The 20,422-nt window shown below is 51.6% G+C and overlaps 1 protein-coding gene and 1 long non-coding RNA gene across 6 annotated transcripts in view; one reads left to right on the forward strand and one right to left on the reverse strand.

Annotated features, from left to right (window-relative positions):
• LOC110260962 (uncharacterized) overlaps window positions 1–4,968 on the reverse strand; it is a 28,871-nt gene extending 23,903 nt beyond the window's left edge. Inside the window, exon 1 of one of the 5 annotated variants that reach the window (XR_014805920.1) lies at window positions 4,609–4,816. This is a non-coding gene — a long non-coding RNA (uncharacterized LOC110260962). Of the gene's footprint in view, window positions 1–1,626; window positions 1,836–4,608 lie in introns of those variants that run through there. The other 4 variants (XR_014805919.1, XR_014805917.1, XR_014805918.1 and 1 more) reach the window with 4 other exon arrangements.
• Window positions 4,969–5,504: 536 nt separating this feature from the next.
• On the forward strand, window positions 5,505–20,409 carry SALL1 (spalt like transcription factor 1). Its single transcript, XM_003126987.5, has 3 exons — window positions 5,505–5,609; window positions 14,899–18,359; window positions 19,520–20,409. The coding sequence occupies exons 1-3, from the start codon at window positions 5,534–5,536 to the stop codon at window positions 19,958–19,960; spliced, it is 3,978 nt and encodes a 1,325-aa protein (XP_003127035.2). The 5' UTR covers window positions 5,505–5,533; the 3' UTR covers window positions 19,961–20,409.
• The last annotated feature ends 13 nt before the right edge of the window (window positions 20,410–20,422 follow it).

Below are 20,422 nucleotides of genomic sequence, written 5' to 3' on the forward strand. Positions count from 1 at the left end.
TTGTTGCAAGGGATTTGCTAAATTAGTTCATCTAGGAGCCCCTGGAGGGGGGGGGTCATTTGAGCAGATCCCTTTAATTAATGAAAATGAGTTTCCTGGCAGTCCCCCCCAGTCACACCCCCAAATGCACACAGAGTCCAGGGCTCTGCAGAGCTCACGCTTATTCCCAACAGATACCATAGAAGAACCGATTACTATTCACTGGATCCAAAAGTCCTACTTCTTGAGCTGGAAGATGGGAATCTGTGAGCCCTGCTGGGGCTTTCTGGACATCCTACTAATAGGTTCCAGGAATTAGCTACACTCTATTGCATGGTGATGATTTTTTGTTTTTCACGCTCAGAAAACCGCAGAGGGATTTTAACCAAAAGGAAGCAAAGGTTTTCTTTTTATAAATTCGATTAGTCTTTTTCACTTTCTCTACCTCAAGACATTTCCTTTGGGAGGAATTTTATACCCAGAGACCCCTTAGCGAGGCACTGTTGCATGCGAGGCGCTGTGAATTTAAGTGCAAGACGCTCAATGCAGAGGGAAAGTAAAAAAAAAAAAAAAAAAAATCACAGGCACTTGCGATCGCCGGCGAAGTCGGTTTCTAAATGCCCGTGTGGGGACGGCCCTGCAGAGAAGAAAGACCAAGTTTGCCAGCAGTGTGGGACCCGTGGCTGGGATGCGAGCGGCTGGTTACCGAGCCCGCCCTCCGCTCGCCACGGCTGAATTTCCCGCCGGAGCCGGCGCCTGGGCGCCTGGTCCCCGCGCTGCACCCGGCGCCGGTCTGGAGATAGCCCTTGGCTGCGGGCGGCGGGTTCCCCCCGAAAGTGCGCCTTTTCGCCGCCACCGGGACTTGGCTGCAGGGGAGCCAGTGCGCAAAGCGCTCACAGCACAGGCTCCGCAGGGGCCAGGGTTACCCACCTGAGCCTGCTCCCCCAGGCCTCGGGTTCGAAGCCTCTGCAGTGGCCGAGGAGCGGTTAGGATTTGAGCGACAGCGGTTCGGTTAAGGAAGGAGTTTCTGAAACTCTCGGGGAAGCGGAGTACCGGGGCTGGGAAAATAAGCCAGCCTACGGTGGGCTTTCCAAACTTGGTCTTTGCTTTTTAATCATTTTTCCTGTCCCCTCCCCCTCCTCCCACGACTCTGGTCGCGACCCTGGGAAAGAGCTTAAGGGCTAGGGTAATAGCCAAGTCAATCTTTCCTCCCTCCCCCCGCCCCCACCTCAACTTTCAGACGAGAAGAATATAAATAAACCTCAGAAGTGGTTAATGCGGGTGCATTCGGCCTCCCGCATCCCAACACATGCCACCGCCACCGCCACCGCCACCACCACCCACTCCGTCCCTCCCACCTCCGGATAGGGGAGGGACTGGGAACCTGATCGCCGGGCTCCTGCCCCTAATATTTCCCCATCAATAATGCTGATACCATCGGCGGCGTGCCTCCACCCCCGCCCCTGCCCGCGGGACGCCGCTGCCGCCTTTTTACCGCTTTCTGCCTGGCACAAGAAAACGAAACCTCCTCCCCTGCCCTCTCGGCCTCCAGATGCGGGGCTAGCAGGGCCTGGGGCTGGGGGGGCTGAGGAATCAGGGGTTCGGGCAGGGCCCTTGGGGGCGACCTTAAGTTCGAGGGTAGAGCACCGGAGGAAAGAGAAGGAGGGTCCCGGGCCCAGGCCAGGCCTCATTCCAGGCTCCATCCCAAATCCGGGTCAGACTGGGTCAGGATAAGATGTTGTTGAGGGTTCAAGAACCAGGCCTTGAGAAAAGGAAGCTCAACACGCTATCCCCTTCCGAGGATGAGGAGATGAAGCGGAGAGGCTGGGAAACCCCTTCACTGGGAACTCAGTTGTGGCCCGCGGCCTTGGGTCACAGCCCTTCAGTCCGGCCAAACCCACCGTGGACGCAGTAGGTCCTGGGAAAACTGAGGGGATGTATTAGCAGAAACACAGGCATCAAGCCCCCCAAATGGGAGTTTGCGAGACAAGCCAAGCGCCTCCCCCGGTGCATGCGGTTCCCGTTGGCCCACGAGGTCACGACCCCGGCGCAGCCTCTGCCTCACTTCAGGCCACCCCCATTTCAGGCCTTGGTGGGATCGGCTAGTCCGAGCCCCGTTAGCCCGAATCTCCCTCCCCCGCACAGCAGTTGCCCCACCCAAGGCGGCGACCTGCGACCCCCCGTAGAGCGCGCTGGTCTCTTGGGTGAACAGGGCGTGGGGATGGGCTCCGGCTTCGGCACCTCGCTCGCACTCGCTGCCTTCTTTCTACCCCCTCAAAAGTACAGATCAACCCCCACTCGGTCTCCATTTTTATTAATTTAATTATTTCTTTGCCTTGCGGCACACGAAGCCTCACCGGAGCGCGCTGACAGTGCGGCGCCCGCGTCTGCGAACCACGGAACTCCGGCCGGAGACAATGGCCCGTAATTGATGTATTGCCATCAACAATAAAGACCAATTCTCCTCTCTCCGCCATTCCGACCATCCCCCTCCTCCCATCCCCCCTCCTCCACCTCCTCTCTCTTCTCTTCGGGCCACAGAAGGAAAGAAAACAAACAAGAAATTAGCCGGGGACGCTGCGCACGGAGCCAGACGCGCCCCTCTATGCTTTCGAGGACGCGAAAAAACGAAAAAAGTTATTAAAGTTTGGATCTCCCAATTAATTCGTCTCTGCTCGCCCATTTTTAATGAAACATCGCGAAGCTGATTTTGCGTGCGCATTTCGTTTGGTTGTTTGTTTCGGTGTTTTGGTGGGGGGCGAAAGCTCCCCCCCCCCGTCCTTAATCACACACACAGCAACACAGCAAGTAACGAACACGTGTGAAGCTCTGCCCGGGAGCTTCTCCCTGCGTACGCGCTGCGTACCGGGAGGAAGGGTTTGCGGGACAGCCAGCTAGGCTCGGTTCCCGGCAGCACACGGTGCCCGGGAGGCCCGGACTTTCAAGAAGCCAAGATTGTTAGGCGGGCGGCTCCAAACGCGGGCGTAAGCGGAGAAACGAACGTGCAAGTGCACCCTCTGAGAGAGGGTGGGCTGGGGTGTTTGTGAGGACCACAGTTTGCGGAGTGGGGGGGTTGGTTTTACACGTGCTCCTGCACACTTTCCCGGGGGTCTGGAGGAAAGCGAGCGGCTCGCACCCCAGGAGCACGCAGATTCATCTTTGCCGAGGGATCTCTTTAAATATTCAGTGAGAAATAATGGCATTTGAAGCACCACCTATGGAAACATTATTATCTTCATTCTTCAACATCAGCGCCACTGATGGCTTCGTTTGTCTTTTTATCAAAATCTACGGTAACCAACAGGACCTGGGGAGAAAGGGAGAGCGAGGTAGAGAGGGGGCGTGTGTGTGCGCGCGTGCGTGTGTGTGTGTAACCGAGCGAGGGCAAAAGAGAGGAAAAAATAGGGAGAAATGAAAAGGTGAAGAGAGGGCGAGCAAGGAGGAGAAAGGAGAAGTTAACCAAGAATAAAATTAGTCGGTAGGAGAAAAACAGAAACATTCACCCTCACACAAAATATTTAGATTAAAAAGGATAAAAAAGACAAAAAAGAAAAAACCCACTAAAGAAAGAGTCATGGGGGAGCGCAGTAGGGTCTAGAGGACCCGAAACTCTATTCAGAAGATTGATGCCCACTTCGCGCGAACCGACTGTGTAGCTCTCCAGACTCCAGGGCGCTCCCGAATTGGGGCGTCCTTATGAGCCCTCTCGTTTCCCGATAGCGAGATAGGGCAGGGATTGTGTATCTGCACCCCCCTCCTCCCCATTACTCAACCGAAGTTTAGTTTGTCCCTCGGGCGCAGGACTTCGGGAACCTTGGAGCGAGAAGACCCCGAGACTCGAGGGGAAGAGCTAGGCTGAGCCGAGGACTGAGCCTCAGGTTCGCGGGCGCCCAAGCCCAGAGGAGGGAGTGCGGGTCCAAGGCTCCCCATTCCGGGCGCGGGTGGGGAGGCTGCATCCCAGCCTGAGGAGATGGAGCTGGTGCGAAAAGTTTGGGCGCCGCGCTCGGCAAATGCCTGAGAGGTGGAGGCGAGCTTCTGCGGGGCCAAACAGCTGCGGACAGGGACCCCCACCCCCACCCCCGCCGCCCCTCTCACTCCCGGCTGGGCTCGGCCACCTCTTCTCCAAGAGCCTGGGGCGCGGCCCCCTCTCCCAGGGCGGGCAGCCCAGGGCTCCCAGTGACTGGCCTTGCCCGGAGCCGGCGAGGCAGGGCCGCGCCTCCCGAGGCCAGGGGAGGGTTGCAGCGCGCCGGGTGAGCGGCGGCCCCTCCCCTCCCCCCGGCTGGAGCTGAACTCGGATCCTAGGCCGGTCCCCGCTCTCCGCCCGCCCCCGGCTCCGCGGCGCCACAGCTGCCGCCGCCTCCCCGCGGAGTGACGCGCCCTGCAGCCAACCGGGGCAGCCGGGGGGGAGGTCCGGGAGGGGTCCTGGGCGGAGCCGGGCCGCCCCCTTATCCCACGGGTTCGGGGCCGCGTCTCCCGAAAACTTCAGCCCTAATTGTCCTGGGAATGTCCGAGGTAGAGAAAGGGGGCAAGCGAGAGCCTGGAGGACTGGGGCCCTTTGAGGCGAATCGGGGTGGCGGGAGAGCTGCCCTCCCCACCCCCCCGAGCCCCAAACCCATCACGTTCCCAAACCTTTCCTTGGTCCTCTTCTCCGCGCCCCCGCGAGCCCGCGATCCAGGGATGGAGAACTCGGGGCGGAGGAGCACCGAGCCAGGCGGCGAGAGGGAGGGAGGCCGGGCCGCGGGCGGGAGGCGGACCGGCGTGGGGCTGGCTCTTCCCCACTCGCTTTTTTTTTTTTTTTTTTTATGGGGGTGGGGGTGGGCTGCTTTCTGGTAGCTCTTAAAGAAACGAAGAAACACTCACGAAACGGGACTTCCTCCCCCCAAATCCCGCCACGGGACGCCCTCCCCCCGCAGGCCGGCGCGCCTAGCGCCGGAGTTGGGAAGTTCGCCGCTCGCCCGCAGCCCGGGTCCCCAGCCGCCGTCCGGCCCCACCCCCCACCCCCTACCCCGAGAGGCTTAATTCCGGGGAGGGCATGCTAATTTGGGTCGGCCCAGCCTGGGATGGGGGGGGGGGGAGCGAGGGCGGGAGGCGGGGGGCGCGGGCCGGGGCGCTGGGTGCGCAGAGGCGAGAAGGCAGGCCCCCGGCGGCCCGGCCGCGGAGTCCCGGGCGGTCGCGAAGAGGGTTAACCCAGTGTCGGGCGGCGCGGAGCGCAGAGCCAGCCCCGCGGCCGGCTTATTGGGCCAGCGCGCGGAGAGACAGGGGTCTGCAGCAAATCACGAACTAATTGATTAAGGCGAGCGGGTTTGAATAGCGCTGGCCCGGTGCCAATCGCCTTTCAAAGAGCCCCTCTATGATTAATCGCAATGCATTATTGATAATCATAATTATAGCAGGACACATGCGCGCTGCGCCCGGGGCCGGGGAGCCGGGGAGGGGGCGGGCGGGCCGGCGGGCGGGGGGAGCCGCCGCCGCCGCCGCCGCTCGATTTCCGTAATTTTGAGAAGATTTTTTTTTAGTAATTTTTTATTCTGCCCCAGCTGATGTTTGAGCCAGCATGTCGCGGAGGAAGCAAGCGAAGCCTCAACATTTCCAATCCGACCCCGAAGTGGCCTCGCTCCCCCGGCGAGATGGTGAGTGCTCCGGCCCGCGCCGCGGACACACACACGCGCACACACGCACTGGCACTCACACTCACGCACACTTGGACCCACGCACACGCGGCCGGCCCCCGCGCCCACCGCCCCGCGGTCGCCGCCGCCGCCGCCGCCGAGTCCCCGCTGGCCTTTTTGACTCGGCAATTTTTTTTTCTTTTCAATTTTCAATTTGCCTTTGCTGGGCTTCCCCCTCCTGCCCCGGGGAAAGCAAACACTTCTCTCCGCAGGATCTTTCCGGAGTTGTTGGGTCCTCCTGGGGGGAGGAGAGAGGGCACGCCGGCCTTGTTCCTCTGTCCCAGCTTATCCCGGGAGCGGAGCCCGGGACCCGCTGAACCGTGGCTGGGGCCCGGGTGTCCGGCGGGGCTTGGGGTGCGGGCAGAGGCCGGCCGGCGCCTGACTGCGCGGAGCTCCACGCGCTCTCCCGCGGGCGCCCGGGGCCCCGGCCTGGCCTCCGCCGCCCTGGCCCTGCTGCCTTCGGGAAGGAAGTTTACTTTATGTTCCGGGCTGAACTTGGAGCTTTGGGGGAGCTCCCAGCGCCGCGCTCCCCCCGGGTCCCCAACCCTCCCACCCCTCCTGGGCTCCGCGCGAGGGAATGGGGTGCCTTTGGGAGTTCAGAGCTGCAAGAAGATGGGGACCTGTGTCCGGGCGCTCGCGCCTGATATGCTGGGGTGGAGGCCCGGGTGGAGAGAGCTCTTTGCAGCTAGTTGCTCCCCAGGCAGACTTCGGGAAGACGGGGGGAAAGTGTCGGGGTCCCTCTACCCAAGTTTACCCCCGCATCTCTTCTGCCAATACATGCATTCCCCACCCCACCCCCGCCAGCCCCCAAGTAATCTTTAGACTCGGTCAGCTCTCGCTAAGGATCGTGGTATCTTGCACTTCCAGGAGTGGTAAGGGTCGTTTTTCAGAGCAGGGGGACTATCTAGTCGCCAGAGAAACCCCCTAAAACAGAGGCACTGGCTTCCTCCGACGGAGGCGACAACTGCCGGGTCCCTAAGGGAATGAAGAAGTCCAGAACAAAGTTTGTGTGAGGGAGCTAAGGCAGAGAGAGGGAGAGATCCGGACAGGGAATTGGGGGGTACGGAGGGAACACCCCTCGAATCCCTCTTTACCCCTAAAGGTGTTTCACTTTGGGGTCTCCCGAGCTCCCAGGCCCAGGGCCGGAGGCGATGGAGCGGAGCCCGGGCTCGGTTCCCCAGCACAGTTCTCTTCTGGGTGCAGAAGGACGAGGGCTATCTCTCTCCCCAAACCCCGTCCCCCAGGAGCGGTCCCCGAGACTCCGGACGCCTCTTGGGATGCACCAGTCCCGGGCGTCAATTTGGGGTGTGGAGGAGGGAGCTGGACCCCCTAGAACTCCGAAGCTGCCCTTTGGTGGGCACCTTCTCAGTGCACTCAACTCTGCGGCCGCCTGGGCCCCGCGGTCCCCGGGGCCTTCCTTAGAGGCCTGCGTCTCAGCGGAGCTGGGACGCAGGGAACCGCGCTGAACCCGGGCAGAGACGCGAAGGGAAACCCACCCGCCCTTCGCCCCGGCTGTCCGGAAAGGGGTCTCCTGGTATAGGGGTCCCTGTTAAGAAATTGGGGAGAACCGAGACCGCTTAAGACATTTGTTTACAGTATTTGTCCCCTTCACCCCAGCACTTTCTCAAGCCTCCAGCCTTTCCCAGAGCCCTGCGATTGATTACTCAGTCCTCTGAAAAGAACCTCTGATCCCCGCTTTCCACCCCAGGCGAGGTCCGGGTCCATGGAGGTGAAATTACCAAAGGCCGCTGTAACAGTCTTTTTCCCGGTTTTCTCAGCTGGTTTCTTCTGCATCTCGTCCCCACACATCTTTTCCCAAAGTTTCTGGTGAGACCTTCCGCACCCGTAATACCGTGAAAGTGCACAATTTGTAGAGGACAAACCTAACTAACTGGAGGAGAAAAAAGAGGTTTTTGGGGTTTTTTTTTTTTTTTTTATGTGTGCTGATTTTATATATTTTCAAAATAAAGACTCGGGCTTCGTGGAGAATTGATGCTCCGTAGATCTTTGCCTTTTTGCTGTTGCCTTCTGAATCTGGAATTTTTAATAGTTAAGGCTTCTCATAAAGCCATGGCATAAAAAGAGTTCACTACCTCTGACCATTATTATTTATTAGGACTTTTATTTTTTTAGTTTCTTTGAGCATTGAGGTAACTTCATTAAGTAACTGCATCAAGTTTCCTTTCCCTTTTTTTTCTCTTTCTTTTACTTTTTTCCTTCTTTCCTTCCTTCCGCCCTTTCTTCTCTTTTTTTTTTTTTTTCCTTTCTTTCTTTTTTATCGCCCCCAAAGCTGGTTCATTGTCCTAAGAAGCAGTAAACTGTTAGGCATCTTAGGAAACACTCCCCTCCCAGCCCCCTTTCTCACCTCTCCCCACCCCCCTCTCTTTTTCTCCAGTTGTAATGGTTTTAGGTTATGACTGTATTTACATGGTTGAACAATAAGTTTGGGAGAAGCTGCCTAGAGGGTAGATTTTGTAATAGGGTTACAGGATTTAGTATGTTGTAATAATATTAGTACACAACTAATCCTTCTCCATGTCTGATTTACAGAAGGGCCTTGCACCTTACTAGTTGTGAGACACAGAGAAGGGAACCTGACATGCCTCAAAGTTACCTTAAAGAGTCACCCCCTTTTCTGCAGCGTATTCAGCAATCTCTGTTCTTCCCTCCACACAGAACACACACCTCAAGGACTTCCTGGGGCTCCGAGTTTTTTTTGTTTTTAGTTTGCGGGTTTTTTTTTTTTTTTCCCCTTCTTCTTCACCTATATCAAGGTGGCTATATTTTTAGAAGATAAACCACTATGTAAACAGCATGGTTACTTTTTCTTTTCTTTTTTTTAAAATTTTATTGGGATATAGTTGGTTTACAATGTTGTAATCTTGAGATGGGCTTAAAATGTGGCACATGAAATGTTGAAGATAACAAAATTCCATCCAGTTGGTGCTCTCAGCAGAGGCTGGCTCCTCCAGCTCCGTGACTTCTGCCCAGAGTGGGACCCAGAAAAGTTTGTAGACCCCAGTTACACTAGCCCTGAAAGAGGGGACTCCCAGGGCTGGGAGCAGCCAGGCTTGCTATGCTGCCTATCACGCCTGTGTGTGTTTTGAGTGTGTGCGCGTGTACAAAGAAAACCCGAGCCAGGCTCAACAGCCCGATGAAACTTGTTCATCGGAACAAGTTCAGGAAAAGATTATTTGGTCAGTTTTATGATGTTCACATTTTCATTCTACTTTAGTGCAGCTATAATGCCCCAAAATAAACTTGGGGAATTTTTCTGCTTCTTACAAAACCAAGATTGTACATATTACTTGTCTCTTAAATGATATTCAACAAGTCTCAAATTACTTATAGAAAGAAGACTGCCATTGGGAACATTCTTTACCGAGATAAATAATTCTAAGGAAAGGGAACATTAAAATTGAATGATTTTGTATGTAGGTTATTTTCTAAAGATTTGGATTTCAGGGGGGCTGTAGGGTGTGTGTTTTGTGTGTGTGTTGGGTTTTTCTTCCTTGGGTGGTGTTTTTTAAGACTCCTGGAACTACATGGATGGCCCACTCAGTCTGCATTCATTTATTAAGAAAGTGTTTCTGTGCTCAGCTTTCCCAAGGAAAAGATAATATTGGAAGAAAGATAAAAACACCATGAACTGCAGATAAAACATTGCCTCTCCTCTAAAGTATCATAAAAATTCCTCTTATTTATATTAATAATGAAATTCTATTATTTACCAAAGTAATTTACTCATTGTGAGCAGCTTAATGGCAACACATTGATTTCTGGGCCCAAAAGGTTAGCGAGAACTATAACGAATTGGTTTTTTTTGAAAAACCGACACCTGCAAGATAAGGCAGTTGGAAAGAAATCATGTTTAATCGGGCTGACTTTAAGTTTGTGTCATGATGGAAGATTCTGGATGAGACCATGCAAACTGTTTGAGGGGACTTGCTTCAGGCTGTACATACTTTCTAAAATGCCACAAATGCACACAAAACGAGCGAAGGGTCGTTGGATGCAAGAGAGGGCTTCTGAAGGTGGACTTGCGATATTGAATGTTTTGTGGTTTATTTTATGTCCAGGTTCACCTATGGTTTATAGGCACGAGTGCCAATTTATAGGTTATTCTTTGGGGGCTTTCTTTCATTTCTCTGTACTTTTGCGGGTAGCAAGTTGTCTTGGCCACCAGTCCTTTAGAAAGCAGAAACCCCACATTTGAATGCAGAGATCTGCCCGAAAAAAAACCTGGGGGAAATCTAGGCAGCCTCGCAGTTCAGTTTTTTTGAAACTGTGAAAAGCCAAGCTCAGTGGAATCACCAGCACCAATTCCTCCTGCAGGCTTAGTTCGGTTTTTCGAGGGTATCTCCTGATCCCGCTAGCCCTATCTTCCAGAATATTCTTAGATGACCAAAACAGCAGTCATTCAGCAGTGGCGCGAAGGAGAGGGTGAATTAGCCTGAGAACCGGCACCCCTCCCCCTCCAAGAGAAAAAAAAAAGTTGGTGTGCCAGGCTTTGGAAAACCTAGATGTGTCGAGCTGTTTTAACCTTTGCTAGCCTCCTCCCATGCAGAGGTGACAAGGTCCAGATCATAATATGTCCTTCGGTATCTTCCCAGTGACCCCCAAATTGAGTCTTGCTAGTCACTTAGCAGGAAGTTCCTAGTTTATTTTAGTTTCACCTTATCAGCTTGGCTTCTTTTCCTAACCTTATTCCCCTGTCACCCTCAGATGCCAGACCCCCAAAGGGGAAGATTGACAGGTAGTTCCCATAGCTCAGTTTTACCCTCAAACAACAGGGATTTAGTTTCTTGTGCCTTTGCCAATGTTTATGTAGTCAAAGTTTAGATCTCGCCTTAAGCAGTTTCTTTTACGCGTCACTGGAATAGGAAAGCCACAAAGAAGTTTTTGAACAAACCCTTGCAACTGGAACCCCATCTAGTGTTCAGTTTGATTCATCCAAAGGGAAGACATTTTCCCCTTTCATTTATTGTGTACATTAGGTGGGCTGGTTATCACGATTTTCAAAGGACTGTCTTGTCCGTGTTGTTATTTTTTTTTTTTTTTTCAGAGATTTCCCTTGTAGCCTTCCACCCGAGAATCTCCTAATCCTGCTCACAACACGGAGGGAGCTTGAAGGGGGCCAGTAAAATGTGGCATTTGGTCGCATCTTCCACAGGACAAAACTTAAGACGCTACAGAAAATATGCAGAGCATATGTGCTGGTGTTTAAAATTGCTTTGGAATCTTAAGCTGGACATTCAGATGCAGGCTTTTCCCAGGTCCGTGAAAGAAAAAGGAAAAACAAAACCAAACCGAAAAAAAAAAAAAAAAGATAAAAGACCAATCAATCAAAAATGTTTGTGATAGGCTTTCTAAATTGGCCTACGAAAGAGGAGCAGCCTGTGAATACTGCAGGTTCCAACATCACAATCTTGAGAGGTTTTATGAAAAATGTTAATGTGCTCGGAAGGTGATGGGAAGCAACACCACGAGGGGTCTTGCCGAGGAACTCCAAAAAAGAACCCTAAACGTGGTACAGTGGGGCTGTTGTTTTGTTTTGGTTTGTTTCTTTCTTTCTTTTTTTTTTTTCCCCTGGCTGGTGAAACCTTTCCGTGTGGGACATAGTTTTATTTTTGTTTTCTCAGCAGACAGACAGACTGGCACACTTTAATTTTCTGCCTCCTGTTCCGCAGTGTTGAGTTCAGAGGATGAAAAACTGACACATTTGAATTGGGCATCAAGTACCTAAATAGCACCCAAAGAACCCAAACATCTGGGATTTTCATATAAATAGGATGGAGCTGCAAGTTCACCACCTCCTTCCCTGACTCAGAGGTGGGGGGGGGAGAACCCCAGAAAATTCCGCATATATCTCTTTGTGTGTACATAGTTAGAAAACCACTACTTCTGAAATTTTCCTGTATGACCACAGTTACAAAATTACTTTTCATTTGCATGCAAAATCCATAGAAGAGACTCTGGAATATTATTTTCCCCATAGTACAGGGAACGAGGCAACTGTATTTTATTTACTATAATGGGGTCACCGGTTGCAATCCTGTGTAACAGATTCTTGAGAGAGATAGAAGATACCAGACGGTCAGAAAAATGAATTAGAACGTGTGTGTGTGTGTGTGTGTGTGTGTGTGTGTGTGTGTGTGTGTGTCTTTTCACAACTTAAAATATTTCCTTTGGTAGTTAAAGATTCAAACTAGTCCTGGTGTTTGGTCTTTTTTTTTTTTTTTTTATAACCCTGTTTCACTGGAATTCTGTTCAGAATGCAGATAGATTTAAAGTTAAGAACTATAATAGTGGAGCCACACCTGCTTTTGAAATAAATCAAAATACATATCAAGTTTTTTTTTCTTGGTGTTCATAAACATCGAGAAATTAAATTAGTTGACTCTACAGTGAGACCGAATGTCAGCTTATTAAAATGTTGTGAAAATCGAAGCTAAAACATGGGCAGCTCTTGTAACACAGTCTCTTTCTTAGAAGCAAGCAGACTTTTTTTTTTTTTAAGTGTCTATATTTTCCATCCAGTTAGCACAATCCTAAATATAAAAATGTTCAGGTTGAAAAACTTAAAAATTCTCAAGTGAGTCTTGAAGCAGCACAAATGGAGAATTCGAGCCCAGGAAAGTAATAATCAGCTAACTCCTGCAAAGTAACCTTCCTTTTATTTTCTCTATATATTATGAGAATATCAGATGTTTGCACGTTATAAAGAATTAAAATGCCCTTTAATCGTGAGCACAGATGTGCTAAATATTTGAAGCAACTACATTGTAATGTGTACAATTGATGAAGTCAGTTTTCTGATTTCCCTTGCTAGTTATTTAGTTCTGAATCTGTCATTATTTGTCTAAGCCCAGCTGACCAAGCAAAACTGTGTTTTAAAGTGGCTTTATGTTTTGATAAATGTGAGCTGGTTGAAAAGTATTTTCCACTGAATGCAGAGCTTAATAGAACATGCTGACATAATAGTTTTAATGCATTTTGTTGAAAATGTGTGAACAAACAGAATAGCTTTTGTTCCTTCATAATTGGCTGTAAAAGTAGATGGAAACATAACCATTACATATGGAAATGTGCAAAGAGAAAGAAATAACATTTCTGTTGAATATATTAGGAATTGCATTTCCTAGTTTAAAATAAGCGTCTGAAATGGATGCATCATTTAAAATTGGTTGTCAAAATACGAAGCTTTCAACAGAATTTTTGTCACATTATTTTTGTCCCGAGTTAAGCAACATAACTTTAGCAAATTTCATTTAATATTTTGTTTATATTATTTTAAGGCAGAGAGAGAGAGACAGAAAGGGTTTCAAACAGCACCTTGAATGTGCATAGGAATCCTGTGCCAGTTAGGATGATTAAACATTCAATTAAAACGGAATCATTATTGGTATTTTCTGCCACAACTTAAGATTTGTTTGGTATTGTTAATGCATTTTGCACTATACCCTTGCGGAGATTAAAAGATGGGTATTAGGAAAGCTAGCTTGTTAAGTATAACTTAGCTGCCCAAATAACACTCCCAGTGTGCACACATTTGGCGTACTTTACCAGGGCTTCTAATCAGCTTCAGCATCACTCAAGGCAAAGAGAGTTAAGGAATTTTCAGAAGTTAGTATCAGGGTATTAATTATATTTTCTGGAAGGCAAAACTACTCAGGCTTTTTCTTTAAAAAAAAAAAGATGTTTACTACAAAGAGGCAAATGCTGGCTCTTTTGAGTTGACTCTTAAGTGTCTTGGAAAAGCAGCATTTTGAGATTGCATTTATTCATATTTGCAATTAGTTTTTTTTTTTTTTCTCCCCCTGCAAGTTTTCTGGGAGATTCAATTTGGAAGTCATGGAAACTAACTATTATCTGATTCAGTTCTGCAGAAAAGCATGCAGGGAGGTAATCCTTGAATTAAACAGTTTTTTTTTTTTTTTTTTTTTCCTCCACAGCCTTCAGAGATGACCACACACCATTTGTACAACAGAAGTTGGTGTTCCCCATGCTGGGCAAACAATGGGACGCCATCCTGTCTTTGAATAGGATGTTAGCTTGGAGTTGGAGATTTTTATGTTTAATTTACAAATGGATCTTAGTGAGAAGAAATCTGAGCAACCAGTGGAAACAAACATGAAATAAAGGGATTTTATAATGAAAAGTTCAGGACAATCTGTTAAACAATTGATAACAGTTAAGAGCAAACTGTTTTTAAAGACATTCAGACCAGGAGAATTGCAAAGCATTTCCAAACTGGAAACCAAGAATTATTTCTTTGCTTCCCCTTAACTGCACATCCTTCTGTAAGTTGATGTGTAATCAGAAACGTAAATCTCATGCCAGTTTTTACAGATAGAGCACTTTTAATGAAACATTTAGAGGCATAACGTTGCCATTTGGAGCATAGTGGCATATAGTCCTCAGTTAGTAGAATGGTAGCCATGATTGCATTAATTTTAAAAATGAACATGCCATGGGATGATGTATAGGTGCCAGGCAGGCCTTGAAACGGATTATGATCGCTGTGTTTCTCGTGTGTGTGTGTGTGTGTGCGTGTGCACGCACGCACGCACGCACGCACGCATGTTGCTTTCTCCTTTGTATTCAGCTGAGTCCTGAGAGGTCTGGAGGATTTGTTACTGATGTGGCTGAAGTGTGTTTGTCACGGATCAGAAGGAGCTCAGGTTCTAGGTAGGGGCTGGAGGTGATTTCCAAGTTGTCAGTCTTCAGCTTGGTGATATGCATTTTTTTTTTTCTCCCTTGTCAACCACTGATTGGAACCTGAATGACTACAAATTAGTTTAGTGACAGAACAAACTGTCACAGATATCTTTGAATCAGTTGAAAATGAATAAGGTTGACAGAAACTCAAGAGCCTAATAAGTCCTCAGAATGGTGGCCGGACCCTCTCTGGATGAGTGGAGAATACGGTGTATAAAATATTGGAAATCAATATTTTGCTATGGAATTTCATTAGGCACCAATGTCGGCAGTTTATAGTATTTTATATTTTGATGGATAACCTGGAGGCCGGGGCTCCCGGAGATACCAGATTGATAGGAAGTCCTCCAACAGCCTTAAGATTTAATTCTGAACGTTCTTAGGGAATATTGATTGGTCTTCAGGGGCCATAGTTTTGAGTTTTGCCGGCAAAAAAGAATTGACCACCCTCTTTCTCCTTTTTCGAAGTCACAGGTGGCTCCAGGTGTCCTGGCTCCCTCGCTAACCCCGCTCCTTTTGACGTTTGCAGGAGACGCGGAGAAGGGTCAACCCAACCGCACCACTAAGAGCAAGGATGCCCACGTCTGCGGCCGGTGCTGTGCCGAGTTCTTTGAATTGTCAGATCTTCTGCTCCACAAGAAGAGCTGCACGAAAAACCAACTCGTTTTAATCGTAAATGAGAGTCCAGCCTCTCCCCCCGAACCCTTCTCCCCCAGTCCCTCTCCCCATCATCCCGATGAACAAATGAATGACACGGTTAACAAAACAGAGCAAGGAGACTGCAGCGACCTTCCAGAACACCACGGGCCGGACAGGGAAGAGTCCATGGAGGTGGAGGCCCCGGTGGCTAACAAAGGCGGCAGTGGCCCCCTGGGTGGCAGCAGCGATGGCAGTGGGCCCCCCAGCTGCAGCAGCAGCAGCAGCAGCAGCAGCAGCAGCAGCAGCAGCTCCTGCACAGGTACCTCAGCGATCACAACCTCTCTACCTCAACTCGGGGACCTGACAACACTGGGCAACTTCTCGGTGATCAACAGCAACGTCATCATCGAGAACCTCCAGAGCACCAAGGTGGCGGTGGCCCAGTTCTCCCAGGAAGCGAGGTGCAGTGGGGCCTCCGGAGGCAAGCTGGCCGTCCCAGCCCTGATGGAGCAGCTCTTAGCTCTGCAGCAGCAGCAGATCCACCAGCTGCAACTGATCGAACAGATTCGTCACCAAATACTGCTGTTGGCGTCTCAGAACGCAGACTTGCCAGCATCTTCTAGTCCTTCTCAAGGTACTTTACGAACATCTGCCAACCCTTTGTCCACCCTAAGTTCCCATTTATCTCAGCAGCTGGCGGCAGCAGCTGGGTTAGCACAGAGCCTCGCTAGCCAGTCTGCCAGCATCAGCGGTGTGAAACAGCTCCCCCCAATCCAGCTACCTCAGAGCAGTTCTGGCAACACCATCCTTCCATCCCACAGCGGCTCTTCCCCCAGTGTTAACATCTTGGCGGCAGCAGTGACCACCCCGGCCTCCGAGAAAGCGGCTTCGAGCGCGGGGGCCGCCCAGGCCGGCAACCCGGCCGTCTCAGCAGCCTCCTCACCAGCTTTCGCAATAAGCAGTTTATTGAGTCCTGCATCTAATCCACTTCTACCTCAGCCGGCCCCTGCTAACTCGGTTTTCCCCACCCCTTTGCCCAACATCGGAACGACGGCAGAGGATTTAAACTCCTTGTCCGCCTTGGCCCAGCAAAGAAAGAGCAAGCCACCAAATGTCACCGCCTTCGACGCGAAAAGCGCTTCCGACGAGGCGTTCTTCAAACACAAGTGCAGGTTCTGCGCGAAGGTCTTCGGAAGCGACAGTGCCTTGCAGATCCACCTCCGTTCCCACACAGGAGAGAGGCCCTTCAAGTGTAACATCTGTGGGAACAGGTTCTCCACCAAGGGGAACCTCAAGGTCCACTTTCAGCGCCACAAAGAGAAGTACCCTCACATCCAGATGAACCCCTACCCGGTGCCTGAGCACTTGGACAACATCCCCACCAGTACCGGCATCCCCTACGGCATGTCCATCCCTCCGGAAAAGCCCGTCACCAGCTGGCTGGACACCAAACCCGTCCTGCCCACCCTGACCACCTCCGTCGGCCTCCCGTTGCCCCCCACCCTCCCGAGCCTCCCCCCCTTCATCAAGACCGAAGAGCCAGCCCCCATCCCCATCAGCCACTCTGCCGCCAGCCCCCCGGGCTCCGTCAAAAGTGACTCCGGGGCTCCCGAGCCGGCCCCGAGAAACCCAGGTGGGCTCCCGGAGGAGGCAGACGCGCCCGCTGGGCCACCCTCCAGTGGCAAAAGCGAAGACAGCGGCGTGGGCCCCAGCTCAGCCCCGGCCGTGAGCACCAGCGCTCTGGGCTCCCTGGCCCCTGACGGCGGCCCGGGCAGTGCCTCCACGTTCACCAACCCTTTGTTGCCGCTCATGTCCGAGCAGTTCAAGGCGAAGTTTCCCTTCGGGGGACTCTTGGACTCAGCTCAGGCCTCAGAGACGTCCAAGCTTCAACAGCTGGTGGAAAACATTGACAAGAAGGCCACGGACCCCAACGAGTGTATCATCTGCCACCGGGTCCTCAGTTGTCAGAGTGCCCTGAAGATGCACTACCGGACCCACACCGGGGAGAGGCCATTTAAGTGTAAGATCTGCGGCCGGGCTTTCACCACGAAAGGGAACCTTAAAACCCACTACAGTGTCCATCGTGCGATGCCGCCGCTCAGAGTCCAGCATTCCTGCCCCATCTGCCAGAAGAAGTTCACCAACGCTGTGGTCCTACAGCAGCACATCCGCATGCACATGGGGGGCCAGATCCCCAACACCCCAGTCCCTGACAGCTACCCCGAGTCCATGGAGTCCGACACGGGCTCCTTCGATGAGAAGAACTTTGATGACCTAGACACCTTCTCCGATGAAAACATGGAAGACTGTCAGGAGGGCAGCATCCCGGACACGCCCAAGTCCGCGGATGCGTCCCAAGACAGCCTGTCTTCCTCGCCTTTGCCTCTCGAGATGTCGAGCATCGCCGCTTTGGAAAACCAGATGAAGATGATCAATGCCGGCCTGGCGGAGCAGCTGCAGGCCAGCCTGAAGTCGGTGGAGAACGGGTCGGTCGAGGGGGACGTGCTGACCAACGACTCGTCCTCAGTGGGTGGTGACATGGAGAGCCAAAGTGCTGGCAGCCCGGCCATCTCAGAGTCTACCTCCTCCATGCAGGCTCTGTCCCCATCCAACAGCACCCAGGAATTCCACAAGTCACCCAGCGCCGAGGAGAAGCCACAGAGAGCCGGAGCCAGTGACTTTGCCAATGGCTTGTCGCCCACCCCCGTGAATGGTGGGGCTTTGGACTTGACATCCAGTCACACGGAGAAAATCATCAAGGAAGATTCTTTAGGGATCCTCTTCCCGTTCAGAGACCGGGGTAAATTTAAAAACACTGCTTGCGACATTTGTGGCAAGACCTTTGCTTGTCAGAGTGCCTTGGACATTCACTACAGAAGTCATACCAAAGAGAGACCATTTATTTGCACAGTCTGCAATCGTGGCTTTTCCACCAAGGGTAATTTGAAGCAACACATGTTGACACATCAGATGCGAGATCTACCATCACAGCTCTTTGAGCCCAGTTCCAACCTTGGCCCCAATCAGAACTCGGCGGTGATTCCCGCCAACTCGTTGGCATCTCTCATTAAGACAGAGGTCAACGGCTTCGTGCATGTGACTCCTCAGGACAGTAAGGACACCCCCACGGGGCACGTTCCTTCGGGGCCTCTGTCCTCCTCCGCCGCCACGTCCCCAGTTCTGCTCCCAGCTCTGCCCAGGAGAACCCCCAAACAGCACTACTGCAACACGTGTGGCAAGACCTTCTCCTCGTCGAGTGCCCTGCAGATCCACGAGAGAACTCACACTGGAGAGAAGCCCTTTGCTTGCACTATTTGTGGAAGAGCATTCACAACAAAAGGCAATCTTAAGGTATCTCTCCATCTGCACCTCACCCAGACCCACCCCGGCAGCCCCCTCTCTCTCCCCCTCGGCCACCGACGGTTTGTAATGCATGCTCCCAGAGTCCTCGGCCCAGAGGGTCAGGGAGAGCGTTCCTGGAGGGAACCTGCTGCGTGGGGCTGATCCAGAGCCACACGGGTGCCCGTGCAGGTCAGGATCCCGGCAGGGACCGGGGCGGGCTGTGCCGCCTGGAGAAGGTCAGAGCGCATTGAATAATCTGGTACCTAAGCGGAGCAGCGGCCCAGCTCCGTTGTCTCCGCTAAGTGCACCAAATGAATTGCTTTACCTACCAAGGCAGACAGCCCGGCGTTGCCATGGGGTATTGATTAAAGACCTCCATGCGGCCTGTGTGCTGCCCGTATCACTTAATAATTACAGTTCTCCGCGGCGTGGGCCTCTATTTCTTCATAACTCTGCAGTCCAGCCTGGTTTGTCTTTCTAAAAATGGTAACGTCACCGCTCTGCTAATGGGTATTATGATAATTGATTATACAACAGGTCCTCCTGATCTGTGTTGGAGAGAAAGCAAATATGCTTAAGTTCTAGAGCAACAGAGGAGCCCTCTCACTGTGTACATTTTTCTGTTGACAGAGTATTTCTCCAGAGATCGCTGCCAGTAATGTGAGATGAATAATTACTTTCTGGCTCTTTCTCTCCACGCACGGGCCCTCCAATGGGCAATCAGTGAGGGGCACTTGCTTCCCATCTGAGAAGGACATTTATAGGCTAAAGGGTGTCAGATACAATACTTACCAGGGCAATGAGAGTGGACATAACAATTCTAACCCTGAAAGGAGCTATCTGCGACGGACTGGCTTGCTTGAGGCCATTATAAGCTAAATACAGGTAATAAAAATGGAGTAAGTAAGGCATCCTTGCCCAGGCAGAGGAGAGGCGGCCCAGGGCTGCAGAGAGCAGATACCTTATTAGCCGCAGACTGGAGTGGACGGTGCTTGTTCCCCTTCCCACTGTCGGGCCCATAATAAGAACAGACATCACAGCCCCTCGCCTTGTCATGTGTTGGGATATGAGCTGAGACAGATTCCACTATTAAGCTTCTCCCTTCCTCCCCCCCCCCACTTTTTTTCCTCCCCTGCCCCCCCCCCGCCTCTTCACCTCCCCCCCCCCAGGTACACATGGGCACTCATATGTGGAACAGCACCCCTGCACGCCGAGGTCGCCGGCTCTCCGTGGATGGCCCCATGACATTTCTAGGAGGCAATCCTGTCAAGTTCCCAGAAATGTTCCAGAAGGATTTGGCGGCCAGGTCAGGAAGCGGGGATCCTTCCAATTTCTGGAATCAGTATGCAGCAGCGCTCTCCAACGGGCTGGCCATGAAGGCCAACGAGATCTCAGTCATTCAGAACGGCGGCGTCCCTCCCGTTCCTGGCAGCCTGGGCAGCGGGAGCAGCTCACCTATTAGCGGGCTGACAGGAAACCTGGAGAAGCTCCAGAACTCAGAGCCCAGCGCGCCCCTGGCTGGCCTGGAGAAGATGGCAAGCAGCGAGAACGGAACCAACTTCCGTTTCACCCGCTTCGTGGAAGACAGCAAAGAGATCGTCACAAGTTAAAGCCACTCTGGCTGGAGAAGGAGCATCCCCCGTCCCCAATGAGACCCACGGTTGCTTCCTACTCCTTTTGCCCCCCCGCCCCGCCCTGCCCCGAGCCCCCCTGGCCTTCTTGGTTCCCCCAGATCTCTGAACTACAACGTTCTGAAGACATTCTTTTATACCTTGTTCCACTTCTAGAGTTCTAAGAAAGCTTATTTATTAGTGATATAACCTTGCTTTGCAAACAGAATGCAAGCGTTAACTTTGGTCTTCTGTATTTTGGGACTAAATACTAATTGACTAGAGTCCTGTAAACTTGCTGTAACATTTATGGCAATTGCAAGTTGCCCTGCTAGGCGGTCTTCATCTGGCATTAACTTATTTTCTATATCCAGTTTAATATGAATCTGGTGTTGATGCAATGCCTCAGTGATGCATTAGATCTCTAATAAAGTCTGTATATAAATGTACACTTTGATCCTG

The sequence above is a fragment of the Sus scrofa genome, chromosome 6 (genome assembly GCF_054392235.1).
Source record: "Sus scrofa isolate SSC_HxYL_T2T_F1_AM1 chromosome 6, Sscrofa_HxYL_maternal_Yorkshire_Landrace_v2.0, whole genome shotgun sequence".
Classification (NCBI taxonomy): domain Eukaryota; kingdom Metazoa; phylum Chordata; class Mammalia; order Artiodactyla; family Suidae; genus Sus; species Sus scrofa.